Source organism: Lissotriton helveticus, chromosome 12, assembly GCF_964261635.1.
Source record: "Lissotriton helveticus chromosome 12, aLisHel1.1, whole genome shotgun sequence".
NCBI lineage: Eukaryota > Metazoa > Chordata > Amphibia > Caudata > Salamandridae > Lissotriton > Lissotriton helveticus.
The window spans coordinates 39656658-39677422 of record NC_136073.1 but is presented as its reverse complement, the minus strand read 5'-3'; the positions used below and the strand labels follow the sequence as shown (position 1 = coordinate 39677422).

The window sequence follows — 20765 nt, the reverse complement described above, 5'->3', positions numbered from 1 at the left end:
TCAACTCTTAATTTATTTGTAGATCACGGTCTTACTTTTGTTGCAGGGCACACCTATGTGCTTTCTTTTTTGCCGTCCACCTGATACTGTAGGCTGGACTTGCCTCTCGCCACCTATCTTGAGATTTATTTATTTTTTAAACATCTTTTTATTTGGCATTTTTACAACACAATCAACTCCACTGACAATCCTCCCTCTCCCCCTTGGAAGCTGCGACGAATGTGATTACCGAAGTGTGTACCCACATTCCTGGCCAGAATACAGCAAATTCTCTCATCCGTGCGATCAGGCTTACATCTCCTCCGGCCACATAAGTCTCTCATGCCTTTCTTTTTGGGTTGAGCAATGCCCAGTGACCCCATCTCAGGGTTTCAGTAGTTTCTCCTCACTCTGCTGCCTCCTCCACCACGGGCCCCATATTTTAAAATGCTTTTGAGGACATCCTCTCACCTGGTATATTGGTTCCTCTGCTTGTCTGCACCAATCCATAATAGAGATCCAGTCTCCCCCATTTACCCACAACATCCCTCCGTGCCACAGCCAAGACAAAGTTGCAGAGGGCCAATGTGCATCTGGCCAACATCCCTTCCCTCCCAGATCCACGGGGCCATCAATCAAGGAGTGAGCACCAGGGTGTCGCCCACCACCTGGGAAAGTCTTTTGTATCCCTAACCAATATCAACATAGTTATGGGCTTTCCAGAATCATATGTAATAGGGTGCCTTGCCTACCATATCCCCTTCAACACTGGTTGGTGGTGGCTGCACCCATTGATTGCACCCTCTTCTGTGTGATGCAGGCCCAGGGAAGACATTTCAGCTGGATTAAGCTAAATCCCGCCGTAATGGCCACTTCCCCCTGAAATCAACATGCAGAACCCCATTCATTGTCCTCCATGTTCCTCGGGAGTCCCTAGTACGCTGTATTCCAGTGGGTTACCTTCTGGATCCTGGGTGTAGCCCAGAAGGTGAAGAAATATTTTCTAAACCTGCATATACCATAGGAACTGCCCACCTGACAGGTGGTATTGCCTCTGCAGTTTTTCAAATGTCAACCATCCCTTTTCTCAGGTACCCAAATGTAGAGATACCCAGCACATCACATTGTCTATGTCCCCTTACCCCATGTAGTTTTGACAGTTTAGTGGAGTCCCATAGTGGTGTCTACAAAATCAGGCGGTCCGCTCAGTCCATCTTATGCATCGTTTGTTTCCATAGCCAGAACTTCACCTCCGTAGACTCGCCAAGGTGCTGGACTCTATCTGGTCCATATCATCTCCTCACATTACCGATGGGCATCTGTTGCCCTTCGAGCTGCTAGTAGGGAGGGTTCCCACTGATCCGTGAAGGACCAGTCGTTTATTATAAATGATTGGGCATTTAGTTCAATTTTGGCTGCAGTACGGAAATGTAGGGTCTGGACTTGTGCCTCCACATCTCCACCAGCCTGGGTTTCTTGTGTTTGAGCAGAAACCTTCGCAAAATGTCTGTTTCAGCTACAGATTCTGTATGCTGATTATTTTTTCTAGGATTTACATTTGTGGATCACACTTTAAGAACACAGTTTCCTTAGCTCCTTGTTGCATGAATTCTAGGACAGCCCCCAATGAGATACTCCCTTTTCAGAAACAATAATGCATCACAAGTTATTGAAGCAATTCAGGCTGTCATTGGAGGTAAAAGGTAGCCTGTGCAAATATTATTTTCCAAATGTGGACTTCTGTACGTGCCTACCCATGTCCTGCTGTGGTGGATGTAATTTCTACCTTAGTTTGTGTCTTAGAACTTTTTTCATATTCCCTTTCTAGCCCTACGTTCCAGGTGTTTAGCTGGCACACGTGTCTGCTTGGTATCGTCAGCTGCTTCGTCATGATGTTCATGATTAACCCCGCGTATGCCTCTGGCAGCATCGTGCTCATGGTCATCCTGCTGGGCTTCATTCACTTCCGTTCCACCACCAGTAGCTGGGGCTATATCAGCCAGGCCCTCATCTTCCACCAGGTAGGTCCTCTGGATTGTGCCTCTCCTTTTACCAGACAATGAAATGGCCATCCTTTGTCACCTAAAGAAGCTTCTCAAACTCATTTATATGTGACTGGCCTGATGCTGTTTTAGAAAGCTGGTCTCCATCATCACTGGCTGGTTTCCATGGAAGCTCTTATTTCCTCCCCTATCCTTGCATCTCCTTCAGTTACGCCCACAAGTAGTTTGTTCTTTTATTTGCTTGCTTCTTCCTTTCTTTTTCACTCCCTCCTATTCGCCCCATCAGTTCTAATGAAGCTTTTTTGTCTTCTCTGCCCATCACCCGCCCAATACATCTTCCGAAACACCACAAGAAGTGTCAAGATGCCATTTTCTAACTTTCAGATCCCACTTTCAATGTTTTTCACTTGGATAGGGCTGCACCCCCTTCACCCACACCTTTCCAGTGGACCCTGCTGTTTCAACTGAAGAAATATCGTGAAGTGTTCATAATCCAGTTTATGGGCATGAACGATATTTCAAAGATTTATAGCTTTCATTGAGTGATGAAACTTCTATTGCACAAAGTTTGGAGCAGAATCACTTCAGTGTAGATGGATTGAGAGCTCTAATAAAACGAAAGCCGCTGGACATTTACGCAGCTGCTATGTTCATCTCCGAATGTTCTGCTGTCTTTTCTGCTACACCGCTTCCTTTGTCTGATGTGGTGTCTGTGACCCACTTTTAGGTGCGGAAATACCTTCTGCTACTCGACATCAGGAAGGAACATGTCAAATTCTGGCGGCCCCAAATCCTTCTCATGGTCTCCAATCCCCGCACCAGCTGTCAGCTCATCAAGTTCATCAATGACCTCAAGAAAGGAGGCCTGTATGTGCTGGGCCATGTGGAGATAGGCGACCTCGGTAAGCTACTTTCTCTCCCTATTCAGTAGCACGGGCTTTTGTTGGGAGTGTCCTGCTTGGGCTGGGGAAACTCTTCATTTACTTAGGTGCTGAAGGAAAAAGACACTCTGCCATTGATTGGTAAGTGACAACATATGTACATTTCCTGGGCTGTCTGTTTTGTAAACTGTGAATAATGAAAAGGGAAAACTGGTAAATCAGGGTAAGGACTAAGTACTGGGGGGCAATGGACATTTTTGGGGGAATTGGTTGTGTTGGAAAGGTTTTGAATGTTACGTGCTATGCTACAAAGCGTCTGCTCTGCCGCACTTCGTGTTACGTTGGTAGAATTCATAAAGCACATGATCACTATAGGTTTCTTAGTGTTAGATCAGTGGAAATGGAAATTGCTAAAGAATTTAGCAGGATACAGAAGCTTGGCAAAGCAAGATTTTGAGAGTACATCTAAAACAACAAAGGGTGTCTCCATGGGGGATAGCTTCCAGCAAAGAATTCCACAGTGTAGCTGAGCAGAATGACAAGCTGCTGCTGTGGGCCCAGCTTTTAATACATTCTGGCATGACTAATAGGTTAGCTATAGATAAACAAAACAAGGAATGGCCTGGGTTACATCTCTTTAGATGGTTCCTAATGAAGGTAGGTGTTTGGTTTTGAAGGGCTATCGAAACATTGTTTTGTGCTGTCAACTGAATGTGCTATTTCAGAGGAAGCCAGTGGAGGAGGTAGAGTAAAGGACAGCATAGGAGAAAATACGGGTCCTCATAATCCAGCAGGCAGCAGCATTCTAGATAGTTTCAAAGTTATGTAGATCGTTGTGTGGGATCCCGAGGGAAAGGGAATTGGTGTAATCTACCTATGAGCTAATGGTTAATTGATGTATTGATTTATATAGCAAATGGATACCTTAAAGTGTCCCGGCGCGGATAGGCATGGTCTGAGGGAGTCTAAGACTGCAGAAATGATCAGGTTTTTAACTTTTTACAGAGTGATCTAAAAGAAGGCGAATGAGTGATGTCAACGGGGTGGGAAATCCAGTAGTTTGGTAACACATAGGAGAACAAAACCTCCTCCTTGTCTGGAGAGTTTTAATACGAGAATGGTACGTTGATAGCTGGAAGCTGGCCATAGTTGGCCGGGATGTTTTGTAAAGGTGGATTTGTACCTAAGATAGGCAGGGCCAGTATTTACTGCTCAGTCGATAGTCTGAAGCTGAAAATTATGCGTTTGTGAATGAGTAACCAGTGCAGGTATGGCAAGAGAGTGTAAATGGACTTAGGGCGGTGTATGGAGGGGGGGGAGGCAACCAAATTTTGAGCAGTTTGTAGATGGTTTAGCAGGTATTGAGGTGTCCCCAAGTATAACGAATTTCCGTAGTTGTTCCTGGAGACTATGAAAGCATGTATACCTTATTCTGCGAGCTGACTAAGAAAGTAGAGGAAGAACCTTTGCGATGCGTTCTTAAGATATGGAAAAACATGGCAGCCTCATGATTCATCTGGGTGGCAGAGGAAAGTTTGAGCAGAAACAGTCTTCTGCCACTGTCCGTTTAGATTGAAAGGTTTTTTCCTAAGTAGCCCAAGATGCAAAGTATGAGCAGATTGCTGAATAATTTTGTTTAAACATGGATATTGGATTGTCTATTTTAATTCCTTATTTTTTTACAAATTTTGTAGGCAATAGAGGGTCCAATTTGACTGGGCCAACAAGGGTCAAGTTACTATTTGCAATCAGTGTTTTGGTTTTGTCCATATTCATTTTAATTGAGTTCACTACCCACAAACTTTCAGGGACCCAGTTTATTCCTTTCTTGGGAACTTTACCATGTTGATATCTTTTCCTTCCCAGACACCATGCCTTCTGACCCTGTCCAGCCGCATTACAATTTCTGGCTCAGTTTGGTGGATAAGGTCAACGTAAAGGCTTTTGTGGACCTGACTCTCTCCCCCTCGGTGCGGCAGGGGACGCAGCACCTGCTCAGGATCACTGGTTTGGGTGAGAAATGTATCTTCTTCTATCTTTGATTGTAGAATAAAATACCTGTTGTATGATGCGCAAAGGAAAGTCCAAGCTGGGGAATAGGTGAGATTCTGCATAATACAATACATAGTGGAGCAGACGGGCACCTTGGACCGAGCAGTTCTTTCCGGCCATCACTTATGTAAATGTGAGCGTCCTCGTCGATTAGAAAACCTCATGAGTTTCCATGAGGAAGAACTGCCTCTTATGGTAATGGTGTGTGTAATTAATTCACGTGTGGTGCACACTGGCAGTTAAAATTAGTTTTAGTGTAATAGGTAATAAGTGCTTTTGGACAGGGCGCACTGAAGTCAGTTTTTCCATCATGTGGCCTACATTAATATCCATAAACAATGAATATATTCAGCTAAATGCAGCATTCCAGAACACTTGTGATTTAAAAGTTTCTCCATCTAAAAGTGCCCATTTAAAGGTAGCATTTTCTTTTTTGCTGGGATGAAGAAGCCATTTTTACCCCAGTATTGGAACTTTCATAGATTCCCATGCTTTGTATCATTCCCCGTCGTCGGAATGGGAGTCTCGGTAACAAAAATACCATAGCTGTAGGTACAAAAGACAATGGAAAAAGGCCTAGGCCTCATTCCCTTTTGTAGCATATCACCCTCTTTGTGTAAAAGAGACCAAACTTTGGCATCAGCCAATCAGAAGTGCCTCACCACTTAGAACCTTCCTGAAGGAACCTCAGAGCCTCAGATTTTCTACCGCACGTTGTGCTTAGGGAGTCTCCTTTGAGCTCTGCTCAACTTCTACTCTTCAAAAGGATTTACTTCAGAATTTTTCTTCAGAATTCTTCTAATTCAGTTTGGAATTGTTGCTGCCATCCAAGATGTCTGAAATTGAGAAGAAAAAAGCCCTTTTCAAGCCTTGTTCCTCCTGTGGCAAGAAAAGGCTTTTTGTGGAGGATAAGCATAAGGACTGTATATATTGCCTCTATCCAGACCACCAGGCTGCTGACTGTAAAATCTGTCGCACCTTTTCAGTCAAAACCCTCCGAGACCGGGAAGGTAGGCTTTTGACATGGCTTCAAAAGCTTAAAACCAGGAAGGAGAGTGTCTCAAGTGACAGTGAGGAGGCAGCGTCGATGGTTTCTACGAAAAGGTCAGTGAAAAGGGGTAGGGGTTCCCCTTCGACTTCTTTGGAAAGATCTTCAAAGGCCTCAAAAAAGACCCCCAGTGAGTCTGAGAGCCAGGGTCCCATCAAATCTCCTCACAGAAGTGTAAAGGAGAGGGCCGGACCATCTACGCCTTCTACAGGTGAGAAGACTGCCACAGCCTTCAGAACACCTCCTTCACAGTCTTCTGAGAGGACTTCAAAGTCCTCGACGACGAAGACGGCGGAGGTTCCGTCGACGGAAACACCAAAATCAGGTTTATCGTCGTCGAAGACACCGTCGACAGGAGAGCAACCGTCGACGGCGGGGTCCTCACGGTCTACGGAGAAATCGAAGCCGACGACGAAGGTGCCGTCGACGAAGGATTCGTCGACGTCGAAGGATTCGTCGACGTCGAAGGATTCGTCGACGACTGATACTCCTATGGCGTCGACGACGATTGTGCCGACGTCTATGATGACATCGATGATGTCGACGACGAGCGTCTCGTCGACGAGGGCGTCGACGACTTCTACGGTGACAATGACAACAGCTGGCAGGTCGTTTCATTGTCGACGACGTCGACGATGCCAATCTCGACGACGAGGATACAACCGTCGACGACAGATCCAACAATATTGTCCACAGAAAGGAGGGTTAGCATTTCGGTGACGCGAATCACACCAGAAATAACATCTCCAACGAGCGTATCTTCCCTGGTGCCGACCATGCTCCTTCAGGAGGGAGAGTCAGAGGAAGATGAACAGGATACTTACAGCTATGCCAATAGTCCCTCCCAGCTTTTAGTCAAATGCCAGGACACTGACTCAGAGGGCGAATACGGCCACGAGCAGGTTGGTCAACTTCAGCGGCAGCAGCAGCAATCTGAACAGGACATGATTACGATACCAGCATCTTTCCTTCAAGATCTGCATACGATGCTGCAAGACTATAAATCTAGGGCAAGTAGGCCTCTTCCAGTACCGTCAACGCCTACCACGCCTGCAGGGGCTCCGGCGCCATTTGTGACATGGGATTCTCCGGCTCACACGTCCTTCCAGCAGGATTCCTCTGGGCTACAAGAGAGCCATAATGATGATGATGATGATTCCTCGGATGAGGACCAGCAGTCTGATCATCTCTCTAATCCTGATACGGAATATGATGAATATGTCATTGAGCATCCTGCATCTCCAGTTCCGGACCCGGCGGACTCCCCGCCAGCGGATATTGGGGGCTTCCATCGGCTGATGGAGAGAGCTGCTGCAAGATTTAAATTAGCCATGCCTAAAGTCACTCAAGATTGTTTCTTATATGATTTTAAGGAACCCTTTCGGAAAACTACTAGGTCCATACCTATTGTGGATCACCTATGGAAAGAGGGCATTAAAACTATGAAACACCCAGCGACGGTGGTCCCAGTGCTACCGCGCCTAGATAAAAAATACAAGGCTACCGATGATGCTCCTGCAGCCTTAACAGGTCACCCAAAACCGGACTCTGTGATCTCGCAGGCGGCGCAGAGGAAATCGCGTAATCCTTCTGCCCCACTAACAACTCCACCAGACAAGGAAGGGCGGAGATTAGATAACGTGGGAAAGAGATTCTCATCTATGGCAAGTTTACTGGTGAGAGCGGCTAATGCCCTAGCGATCCTGGGTCGGTACGACCGCCAACTCTGGTACGATGTGGCCCCGTACCTTGATCACCTACCTCCAGAATCTACGCCTGAGGCAAAGAAAATTTTACAGGAGGGAGAGGCGACATCGATGGAAATCATCGACTGTGCAATGGATATTGCAACAACTGCATTCCATTCGTTGGCTGGAGCGGCAGTGCTCCGTCGCCAAGGTTGGCTTAAGGCTACTTGGTTTCGGCCTGAGATCCAGAACAAGGTCTTGGATCTCCCCTTTGATGGGGAAGCATTGTTCGGCAAACTCATTGACGAGACCCTGCAGGACATAAAAAAGGACACAGACTGCCAGATCCCTGGGGACCCTTCAATATAGGAAGTCTCCTTTCAAAGGATCCAGAGGCAGGGGTGGTAATTACAGAGGATCCTTCCAACATCAGCGCTATTCCACCACGGGCTCAGGTTCTCAACAATACCGTCAGCCCTATCAACAGCGACAGGGCCAGGCTACCAACTACTCCAGGCCTTACAATGAAGGAAAGCAGGCGGGACGTGGACGGGATTCGTCCAAACGCCAATAGCGACCTCCTGGCTCTTCCTACTGGACCCTCCTTCAGGAAATCATCAGTTGGAGGCAGGGTCACCAAATACCTTCAGAACTGGTCCAGGATAACATCGGACCGTTGGGTGCTCAACATCATTCGGAAAGGGCATACCTTGGAATTCACGCAAGTCCCTCCACCCAAGCCCCCGGCAGCCACTCCATCGAAACACCAGCGTCTTCTTCGGCTCGAAGTTCAACAGATGCTCCGGAAGGGAGCGATAGAGCCGGTTCCCTCACACCAAAGGGGTCAGGGATTTTATTCCAGATTCTTCCTGGTGAGGAAGTCGCTAGAGAAGTGGCGCCCCATTTTAGACCTCAGGGAGCTAAACACCTATCTCATCTCCCTGTCCTTCCGGATGGTGTCCCTCCAGGACGGTGTGTATCACTTACAACGCAACTTTTACGTCGTAATGCTGTTACAACGCAGCTATTACAACGCAGGATCCATTACAACGCATGGCATTACAACGCATGGCATTACATCGCAGATGCTATTACAACGCATACCATTACATCGTAAGTATTGGTAAGTATATAATTTATTTTAATTTTATTTAATATTATATAAATGATTTAATTAATATTAATTATAAATAAAAATAAATAAAAATATTTATTTATGTTTTTAAATATTATAAATTAAATTTATTAATTTAAGTAATTTTTTAAATAAATATGAGTATAGGAGTATATGTATTGGTGTACTGAGGTTTTAGGGCAGGGTTTGGGTTTTGGGGTACAGGGGTGTTTTTAGGTTTCAGGTTTGGGTTTTGGGGTACAGGGGTGTTTTTAGGTTTCAGGGTAGGGTTTGGGTTTTGGGGTACAGGGGTGTTTTTAGGTTTCAGGGTAGGGTTTGGGTTTTGGGGTACAGGGGTGTTTTTAGGTTTCAGGGTAGGGTTTGGGTTTTGGGGTACAGGGGTGTTTTTAGGTTTCAGGGCAGGGTTTGGGTTTTGGGGTACAGGGGTGTTTTTAGGTTTCAGGGCAGGGTTTGGGTTTTGGGGTACAGGGGTGTTTTTAGGTTTCAGGGTAGGGTTTGGGTTTTGGGGTACAGGGGTGTTTTTAGGTTTCAGGGTAGGGTTTGGGTTTTGGGGTACAGGGGTGTTTTTAGGTTTCAGGGCAGGGTTTGGGTTTTGGGGTACAGGGGTGTTTTTAGGTTTCAGGGTTTGGGTTTTGGGGTACAGGGGTGTTTTTAGGTTTCAGGGCAGGGTTTGGGTTTTGGGGTACAGGGGTGTTTTTAGGTTTCAGGGCAGGGTTTGGGTTTTGGGGTACAGGGGTGTTTTTAAGTTAAATAAAATTAATTATATTATATTAATTACATTTCTTAATTAAAATAATTAAATTAAATACATTATTTTAAATTTATTTTAATTACAATCAAAAAAATATTTAAAATAAATTAATTTAATTATATTAATTAAATAAAATTAATTACAATTTTTATTAAAATTAATTTAAATAAATAGATTTAAAATTATTAAATAAAAATAATTACTATTTTAAAAAGTATTTTAATTAAAATAATTTAATTAAATTAAAATAATTACATTTTTTTAAAAAGGTATACTTACCTATACTTACGATGTAATGCCATGCGTTGTAATAGCATCTGCGATGTAATGCCATGCGTTGTAATGCCATGCGTTGTAATGGATCCTGCGTTGTAAAAATTGCGATGTAACGGTCTGCGTTGTAAAATAACGCGTTGTAACATCATAGATCCGTCCGTCGGACATCGTGAGAAGATCCGGCAGAATTCTCAAAGGCAAGGGAGGAGCTATTGACAACAGATGGAGCTCCGTGTACCAGAACTGCCTCGGCCAAGCCGGGGCTATCAGGATCATCCGGCACCGCTCCACCTTGAGTTTCCTGATCAGTCGTGGTATCAGAGGAATGGGAGGAAAAGCGTAGACAAATGTCTTTGACCAAGCTATCGAAAGCGCATTTCCCAGTGAATGTTGATGGGGAAACCTGCTTGCGTAAGACCGGCATTTCTTGTTGGTCGGAGTGGCAAATAGATCGATCTCCGGCTTGCCCCACAGGCTGAAGACCTGAAGACCTGAAGACCTGATCCAAGACTCTCTGATTCAACTCCCATTCGTGGCTGACCGATGATGACCTGCTCAGTCTGTCGGCGTTTTCGTTTAGGACGCCCGGCGCAGTGACATCCTGTGAAGGATTGCCCATTCCCAGATCTGCTGAGCTTCTTGCGACAATGGGCGCGATCTGGTTCCTCCCTCCTTGTTCACATAGTGCATGGCCGTGGTGTTGTCCGTCCTGATAAGCACTTGTGAACCTTCCAGGCGAGGTAGAAACGCTTGTAGAGCCAATCGGATCGCCCTGAGTTCCAATAGGTTGATGTGGAGGCGTTTCTCCTGGGGTGACCAGTGACCGCTGACATGTAAGTCCTGCATCACTGCTCCCCGACCCTCCAACGACGCGTCCGTTGTTACCACCTGTGGAGACGGGTCGTTTGCGAAGGATAGACCTTGGGACAAGTTGTCTTGATCTGTCCACCATAAAGCCGCTTCCTTCATCTCTGGAGTGACCGTCACCCTGTCCTCGAATGAACCGTGGACCTGTCTCCACGGATTGTCTAGTTGCTCCTGTAAAGGGCGCATCTTTAGTCTGCAATGGGGAATTAGTGGAATACACGACGAGATTACTCCCAGCAGAGACTTGTAGCGGCGTACTGAAAGACACCTTTTTGCTTGTAAGTCCAGGGCCATGGTCTGTAACTTCTGCATCCTTTCCGAAGTAGGGAAGGCTCTGCAGAGTTTCGAATCCAGGATGGCCCCCAGGAAACGAGCTCGTCTGGACGGAACCAATACAGACTTCTCGATGTTCAGAGTGAGTCCCAAGTTTTGAAATAAATTGGTACAAGCCTGAACAGCCTTCAGTGCTGCTACTCTGGATGGAGCTTTCAGTAACCAGTCGTCTAGATAGGGGAAAGACTTGAAAGTGATTGCTTCGCAGGAAAGCTGCAACTGGCGCCAGCACCTCTGTGAAAATCCTCGGGGCTGAGCAGAGTCCAAAGGGTAAAACCCTGAACTGGTAATGGCTCTTGGCTACTGTGAATCGCAGAAACCTTCTGTGTGCTGGATGAACTGGAACGTGGAAATAGGCATCCTCGAGATCGAGCGTGGCCATGAAATCCCCCGGGTTGATAAGCCTTAAGATGTCCTGGAGGGATCTATGATGTTACAACGCGTTATTTTACAACGCAGACCGTTACATCGCAATTTTTACAACGCAGGATCCATTACAACGCATGGCATTACAACGCATGGCATTACATCGCAGATGCTATTACAACGCATGGCATTACATCGTAAGTATAGGTAAGTATACCTTTTTAAAAAAAATGTAATTATTTTAATTTAATTTAATTATTTTAATTAAAATACTTTTTAAAATAGTAATTATTTTTATTTAATAATTTTAAATCTATTTATTTAAATTAATTTTAATAAAAAATTTAATTAATTTTATTTAATTAATATAATTAAATTAATTTATTTTAAATATTTTTTTGATTGTAATTAAAATAAATTATTTAAAATAATGTATTTAATTTAATTATTTTAATTAAGAAATGTAATTAATATAATATAATTAATTTTATTTAACTTAAAAACACCCCTGTACCCCAAAACCCAAACCCTGCCCTGAAACCTAAAAACACCCCTGTACCCCAAAACCCAAACCCTGCCCTGAAACCTAAAAACACCCCTGTACCCCAAAACCCAAACCCTGCCCTGAAACCTAAAAACACCCCTGTACCCCAAAACCCAAACCCTACCCTGAAACCTAAAAACACCCCTGTACCCCAAAACCCAAACCCTACCCTGAAACCTAAAAACACCCCTGTACCCCAAAACCCAAACCCTACCCTGAAACCTAAAAACACCCCTGTACCCCAAAACCCAAACCTGAAACCTAAAAACACCCCTGTACCCCAAAACCCAAACCCTGCCCTAAAACCTCAGTACACCAATACATATACTCCTATACTCATATTTATTTAAAAAATTACTTAAATTAATAAATTTAATTTATAATATTTAAAAACATAAATAAATATTTTTATTTATTTTTATTTATAATTAATATTAATTAAATCATTTATATAATAAATAAAATTAAAATAAATTATATACTTACCAATACTTACGATGTAATGGTATGCGTTGTAATAGCATCTGCGATGTAATGCCATGCGTTGTAATGCCATGCGTTGTAATGGATCCTGCGTTGTAATAGCTGCGTTGTAACAGCATTACGACGTAAAAGTTGCGTTGTAAGTGATACACACCCCGACGGACAAGTCTGGCACCCAGATCCACAGTCGTTACACCTGACTGCATGGCTCCTGAGCAGCGAGAGTTTATGAACCTGCCTTTGTCTTCGGAGATTAGGGAGGTCCTGTCTCAGGCAAGGGCTCCTTCAACGAACAGGACTTACCGCCTCAAATGGAAACGATTTTGTTGTTGGTGTAGGGGACAAAGCATTGATCCTTTCAATTCCAAGCCTCATCAGATCCTGCCTTACTTGCTGTCCTTGGCCAAATCAGGTCTAGCTCATTCGTCAATTAAAGTCCATCTGGCTGCTTTGTCACGCTTCAGAAGGACAGGATCCGGTCCTTCCTTGTGGTCATCCAGGATAATCAAGCAATTTCTTAAGGGATTGTTCAGGGTCTATCCACCAGTGAGACCGCCCCTCCTACATGGCATTTGAATTTGGTTCTCTCTCAACTCATGAAGGGTCCATTTGAACCTGTCCATCGTTCTGACATAAAATATATTTCGTGGAAATTGGCTCTCCTTCTTGCTCTCACGTCAGCTCGGCGTGTTGGAGAATTACAGGCTTTGACCATCCAGGAGCCTTTCCTGCAATTCAAAAGAAACACTGCGATCATGAGAAATAATCCTAGGTTCATGCCAAAGGTTCCCTCGGATTTCCACTTGAACGAACCGGTCATTCTGAAGGCGTTCTTTCCCCAACCTTCAACGCCAGCAGAGAAAGCATTGCATTCGTTGGATGTGCAGCGATGCTTGAAATTTTATTTGCAACGGACGAAAGATTTTCGAAAATCTTCTCAACTATTTGTGGCCTTCGGAGGTCCTAGTAAGGGCCTTCCGCTCTCCAAACAAGGTGTCTCGAGATGGATCACGAGTGCCATTCTACATTGTCACAAGGCTGCAGGGAAGCCTCTGACTGGAAAGATCCGAGCACATTCCACAAGATCTGTGGCCTCTTCGACAGCCCTCTTCGCGGGGGTGCAGATTAAGGATATTTGCAGAGCTGCTACCTGGAGCAGCGTTCACACCTTTACCAAGCATTACTGCTTGGAATCTCTGCAACAAGATGATGCGGAAGTAGGACAGGCTGTCCTGAGGAACCTCTTCCACTAAGGGTGAGCTTTCCTTTCTTTCCCACCTTCCATCTTTCACATTTTGTATCTAATGTCATGTTGTCTATTGCTATAATTTGCGATTCAAAATGTGATTCTCTGCCGACTGCTTGATATTCTGATACAAAGCATGGGAATCTATGAAAGTTCCAATACTGGGGTAAGAAAACAAGTTACTTACCTGTAACATTAGTTCCCCAGTATTGGTAACTTTCATAGATTCCCATGCGCCCACCCACCTCCCCGAGGAAAGCTCAGCCTACAACAGATATGGTGTCTAAGTACACAACCGCTACGAAAATCTAAGGCTCTGAGGTTCCTTCAGGAAGGTTCTAAGTGGTGAGGCACTTCTGATTGGCTGATGCCAAAGTTTGGTTTCTTTTACACAAAGAGGGTGATATGCTACAAAAGGGAATGAGGCCTAGGCCTTTTTCCATTGTCTTTTGTACCTACAGCTATGGTATTTTTGTTACCGAGACTCCCATTCCGACGACGGGGAATGATACAAAGCATGGGAATCTATGAAAGTTACCAATACTGGGGAACTAAAGTTACAGGTAAGTAACTTGTTTTCTAATTCCTCCTTCTACATTGAGAATTACCAAAAATTGGGCTATAGAAGGCAATGGCTTTAGAAAGTAGTTTGGAAAGGTCTCTAAGGCAGCAGGGAACCGAAGGACCGGGTAGTGCCAGCTAAAAGTCCAATTATTTTCTGCTCTGTGGATCAAGAACACATGATTTTAACATGTTCTACCTTTTGCTTGTGTTTTGCTTACTTATAAGCAAATGGAATGTTTGAGATTCTTGTTTTCTCCGCCTGGCAGTATAGTAATCTTCGCCTCCTGGTTTTTTTTGTTCTGAAGTGCTTCCAGTTTCAGTGAAGGTCTACGGCATGCCTCAATTATAAATATCTGAAGAATCGGGTTTTCTGTAGACCAAACTCAAATGAAAGGGTCTCAAATTATTTTAGTTTGCCAGTTTCCCATAATGACTTCACTTCTGGACCCTTGGAAAGGGGAGACATATTAGCTTTGCCTTGTGTTGTTTTTCTCTGTGAATTAAGTGTGACAAATGTGCATAGATGTGGCTTCTATGCTTCACTGTATCGCAGGAGTTGAGCTGTACCTTACCGATGAGGCCAAAGAAGGACCCAACATGTTTGCTCCAGGGCCTAATTGTTTGTATTGGAATACCCATAAGTGGTGGGACAGCGACTGATTTGCATATGGTTGGTCTCCGTTTTGGGGTCTCTGTTCTGCCATTCTACGGCTCCTGTAGTGCTGGAAGAAGGGCTGCAGGTTGCGACTGAAGTGTGGGTTTGGGTGTTTTCATATTTCAAAAACCTGGGGCAGATCCCTGCGAGTTGAGGGACTAAGACCCTGAAACTCCTAAACCTAAGGACATATCCCAGCCAACTGTACACTGGAAAACTGAGTTTGGTTTAGCCTTCCACTGAAGACATGCAAACAGCAACAACTACTCTTCAGTGGACTCTAAAGAATACTGGTTAGGAGAGGACGCAATCCGTCCAGCTGCATTTGACCTACCTACCTACTTGATTTTCCACAAGTAGAAATTCTGCTGGGCAGCATTATGCTCCCCCAGACTAAAGCTCTGCGCCTGCCACCAAGTGGTTGCTATAGAAGGTAAGTAATTTGATCATCATTACATAGGTTTCCTTTTTTTCTGGTATCCTACAGAATTGCAAAGCAGATTTTAGAAATTACTCCTGTGATGGAGAGGCCCATGATGGAGTACTCCAATTATAGGCTGGTATCTTTTCCATTTGTCTCTGATTGGGTCTGATCCAGCACCATCAGCTGAATAGTAACGTGGGCTGGACATGTTGGTCAAACAAACCATATTTCATCCACATAAATATCTGGGATTTAAAACTATTCAGTAAAATGGAGACTAACACAGAACACTGCTTTATCTCCACTGTTTTTAATATAAATATCATGCCGATTTAATAAACGACAATGTGCACGTTCTCGCAAAGTTTTAAATGGTCATGAATGTCTTTCTCTTGTTATCTCCAGGTGGTATGAAGCCCAACACCCTGGTGCTTGGATTCTACGACAACAGCATTCCAGACGACTACTTCCTACAGGACCCGGCCTTCAGCATGAGCCAAGAGAACGACCACTTTGGTGTAGACATCACCTCTTTGCAGGCTCACTTCCCTCCAGCATGGGACGGTGAGGGCCACAAGTCGCTCTCTCCTTCCGAGTATGTTGCAATCATCTCTGATGCTATCAAGATGCACAAGAATGTTTGCTTGGCACGCTACTTCTTCCAGCTGGATAAGAAGGAACTGTTTTCCAAACGTCAGCCCGATCGACGTTATATTGATGTTTGGCCACTTAACCTTCTACGGCCAGACAGCACCAGCTATGTGGATATTTGCAGCCTCTTCCTGCTTCAGATGGCTTGTATCCTGACAATGGTGTCCTCATGGCGTTTGGCCCGACTGCGCATCTTCCTCTGCATTGAGGCAGGGGATCAAGGTTGGATCCGCAAGGAGGAAAAGCTGCGAGAGCTGTTGACCAAGCTGCGCATCCGTGCCACCATAAAGATTGTGCCCTGGGACGCAGTGGTGGCCTTGCACTGGCACAAACAGCTCAGCCCAGAGGAACAAGAGGAAAACTTTGTCAACATGAATGCTGCACACATCACAAACGAGTACCTGCGGGCTGTGAATGAGCTGGTGGTTACGCAAGCTTCCAACACCGCGGTTCGCTTCTTGTATCTACCACGGCCACCAGCAGACACTTCCCAGTATGAGCGCTACCTTGAGCAGCTGGAACTCATGACGCGGGACCTGGGACCAACACTGCTCATTCACGGGCTCACGCCTGTCACTTGCACAGACCTTTAAAGCCCAGTGGTCCTGCACTGGCATTCCTTCACTCGCTTAATGCTGAAAGTCTCAAAGGGCAGGACAGCTCTGGGTGTGATTCCCCTCAGACTCAACCTCCTTAGTGCCCCAAGACAACTCTTTGAGAATATTTGTGCCTAGGCAAAAGGACTTCTAAAGGTGTGAGAATCCTCTCAGCAATGACCCTAACTCTCATTTCATGCTTGGCCGACTATGGAATGGGGCCTGTTGCCAAAAGGATGAACTAGGCAATGGGGAGTGTTTTGAGCTGTTTTGTTGGGATTACTGAACAATTCCTAGCAAAAGTGAAGGAAAATGTAAGGAAACTGAGAGGTGGAGTACATTTAAACCACAGGAAGAGGCCATAAACGGGGAGATAATGAGAAGGAAGGCCCTGGGACACACCACAGGAGCTTGCCCATTTATATTCTGCTTCCGTTGTTGACTGCAATTCATCCCTTCCCAGTTTGGCAGCTTTAAGGTGGCCAACTGCTTCCAGATGAGCGGTCCAGCTGACACTCCACGAGCACTCGCTTAGTGAAGAATTGCACTGAATGCTTTTGTTTTTCATTTGTACCAGTGTCTATTTTCTATTTATCTCTTTAGTAGCAGTCCCTCTACAGAACCAAGAACCCTTTTTATGAGGTGTGGCAGTGAAGTTATTTTCCCTTTTTGTTTTCTGCCCATCTCATTGACAGAGGTCTGAAATCCTCCTTGTCCTGACTGGTCAGGCCTCCGACAAAGGAGGGACTCAGAGGGGGTAACGTAGAGTGAAAATCCTTACTGACAGTGACAATGGAAAAAATAACTTTTAGGAAATTAAAAAGTTATTCTGGATGAATGCAAAGTATAATATGCACTCCTAGAAAATGCCAGCCCCATCAAAGAGATGTTCAGATTGTGGTTGGGGGCATGAATCGAGCATTATTTTAGCCCAAAAGTATTGGAGACGGGTGACGAGAGGTGGGAGGTTGCTTCTTCTGTGTAAATGTCCCTGCAATTATGTATGAGGCTTGCAGGCAAGACTGTTGTGCTTGATCCTAGTCTACAGAAGCCACAGATGATGTGAGAAGCTTGTAGTGCTTGACAGAGCTTTACGCGGGAGCAGAACAGCACACTAAGGTGAATCTGCTTTATTTGTTTGTGCGAGAGAAATCATGTAACCATGTTCTCAGTTTCTGTTTTGGATATTTTACTGGCCTTATGCTCTATTTAATTGTTGTGCGCTTTTGTTTTCTTGACAATTGTCTAAACCAGAAACTAAGGCAAGTACAGGTTAGTGTGGTAACCCGGTGAGTCGTGGGTAATGATGTCATCCGAGAAGTTTTACATATTACAGATGTACTGTAATACTTGTGTTCAGACATTGCCCAGCTTGATTGTGGTGTGAATGATTTTGGGGGTGGGGGAGGGGGGTAACCTCATGGACCTTGTACATGGTTTGAATGTACAGAGGCGAAAAGCAATGTACCTTAAAAGAAATGGCAGCTTTGTAGCGGCTTAGACCATGCACCCACCATTCCTGTTTGCAGAGACCTTGTGAAGACTCCTGAGAAATCGGGATTATTCAGAGATCATTTGCATATACCATTCTTCCTTGATCAGACATCAGAGGTCTTAAAGATAATCATGTAGCTAAAGGCTAGGAGAAGAACCTTGAGGAGAAGTGCTTGGTTCTCTTAACCCTTCTCTTTCCTGTGAGGAGCAGTTTCTGGGTGTGTGGCTAGAACTTTACCTCTATGCTGTAGTTTAGGAAGTATTGTTTGGAAGTAACAATGAAACTGCTTGCCCCGCTAGTAAAGGTGCCACAATGTTGCATTGTTATTAACTCCGCTTGTTCTTTTGCATTGGCTCAGCTGCCTTAGACACAAACAGTTGTACTCTGATTACAGTGGAAACTAGGTGCAGGGATTTGTGCAGGACTTGCATAAAAATGTTTGACCTGAAGAACATCTCACTGGTCTTTGGACTCCTGCATTACATGAGAGAAGTGCCATCCCTTCTCAAGGGCAGCATGTGACATTTGGCCATGGTGAAGGGCATTAAGCGTGAGCCTTGTTACCGAGACTACAGTGAACGTGGTCATTTGTAGCCTTGCTACAGTACATCAAATGGAGAGTCCTTAATGTTCTTCTGTGTGAAGCAGTTTAATATTATCGCTCTCTCCCACTTGCTCATGCTCTCTTGCTAGCTCGTGATCCAAATGCATCATCTGAAAAGCGTAGATTAAGTGGCCAGCTAACTCCTCTGCGTGTGGAGCCATTTGTGGAGCCATTTGTACCTTTCGAACTTAATGTTGCTCCTTGCATGTTGAACGAGTGTTAGCACCTGTAATCACACTCCTATATAATCAAATATTGACCACAAAAACAGGACTTTATGTTGCTAGGAGGTATTTGCTATATTGTGATGCTGCGGTGTGGGGGTCGTGTACTCCTCATCGGAGCGCCTACCTCGTCGATGAGTCTTGGCGTGTCTTTTGGTTGAAAGGCCATCCCAGTATACGTGTTGTTGACTCAGGCGGACCATAGTTCTCCTGTTCCCTACCCCCAATCACAAGGAGCAATGTCATACTCTTCATACCAACAGGACTTTAAAAAGGAAGATCTGTTTCTTTCAGTATTTTCCCAAGTTGCAAAGTGTTTGGACTCCTTCTGCAAGTAGAGCTTTTTTCGGTTCTAGTTGACTTTTGGAAGGTGGTTGAGAAAGGTGTCCTAGCGTGATTTCCTTTATTTCCTATGTTTTTATTGTTTTTATTGTGTAACTCTTAATAAATGGTCTAATCTCAAACCCGTCCTGGTGTGCATGCACCTGCAGCGAGAGATGGTCACCTCTGACAAGCAAGGGCTTCGGACACACCTGGTGCCTCGGATACAGGCACCTCCTCTGTAATCCTGTGCACGTGAACACACATTGCCGCACATGATGACATGAGACGCATTCTCTGCGGAATCTTCTGAGATTTAGTATATGCACGTGCACTTAGATTTCACACTGAGGCAAAGAAGGATTTGTATGATCACCTCAAAAGCACAGTGATTTAGTTTCACCATAGAAGTGTTAATTCACATAGCATAAGCGCCTAGACATATAGTTGCTAGATAGGCGTACAATGTCCTTGGAAACAGACAAACCTGTATCTTCGTGCATCTCGGATACACGTCCAGTTCTGATTGCCTCGAACACATAAAATGTGATGACACGAAAGGCACAGACACTCTTGCAACCTGGACACTTGATTGTTAGACACGAGTACTGTGAAGCAGACACACATCATGGTTGCTTATTTCAAAGATAAATTTGATGACACTTAGGCCAGTACTCCAGTGCCTTTGAGACTTCCACAGTCGCCCCACAAACAAGCAGAGCCCTTGTATAAAGATCCCGTATGCCTGGGAGGCTCTACACGTAACAACATTTCTGTGCAATGAGATACGAGCATTTTGAAGCGCCTGATCCTGACCATCCTGACTATTGATGGTGGCCTGGCTGGGCCTCTGCGCCAACAAGCCCTTGGGTACCATACGGCCTGCTTTAAACTAGACTATCTCATTGTGCACATACCTAAGAGTATATCTGTGGGTAGGTCCATTCCCCAACTAGACTTTCTTTTGGCATTCTTTCACACTCCAAGCCTTAATCCCCCTGCACAAATGGATGTCCATGTTCTAATCCTTTTAACAGCCTCAACCGAACAAGCCAGTTGAGAGCATGTGGTACCCAGACGTGTCTGTTATTTTAGTTTTTTATGTATAGGATAGCCTCAGGTAGAAATATGAATGTTGTGACTTGGGGGCTGAGAGCGCCGTTCTATGTAGTTTTGATAAATAAAAACATTGGTTTTTTTCCCTTGGAAAAAGTAAAAAGCACTAAATAAACTAATTACGTTAAAGACTGATTTATTGTCGTTTGAGTTGCTTCATTTATGGTATTTTAACGATAGTTCTATTTCCAGGTATTTCATTGAATCCCTCAGGCCCTACATGTTTTGCTTGTGCACATTTGTATCCATATATCCGGCCCACTAATATTTGACATCTACTTGAAAGTAGGGTTGCACTCGTACACCCACACTGATTAGTAAAAATCCATTCAGGATTTCAGGCTTCCTAGAATGAGTATGTATGCTTTCTGCAGCAAAATCAGCAAATACTGTTTATTTAACTGCTCATGTCCACCAGAAAATTGGGGCTGGTTTGTCCTGTCGAAATGTACAAGAGAGAAAT

The 20765-nt window shown here is 44.6% G+C and overlaps 1 protein-coding gene across 3 annotated transcripts in view; it reads left to right on the top strand.

Annotated features, from left to right (window-relative positions):
- Positions 1–20437, top strand: part of SLC12A9 (solute carrier family 12 member 9) — a 147032-nt gene extending 126595 nt beyond the window's left edge. For all 3 annotated transcript variants that reach the window (XM_078670774.1, XM_078670775.1, XM_078670776.1), the window contains exons 11-14: positions 1808–2000; positions 2710–2884; positions 4730–4876; positions 15701–20437. In XM_078670774.1, coding sequence (XP_078526900.1) covers positions 1808–2000; positions 2710–2884; positions 4730–4876; positions 15701–16539 — 1354 coding nt within the window. In that variant the 3' untranslated portion in view covers positions 16540–20437. The remainder of the gene's footprint in view (positions 1–1807; positions 2001–2709; positions 2885–4729; positions 4877–15700) is intronic.
- The last annotated feature ends 328 nt before the right edge of the window (positions 20438–20765 follow it).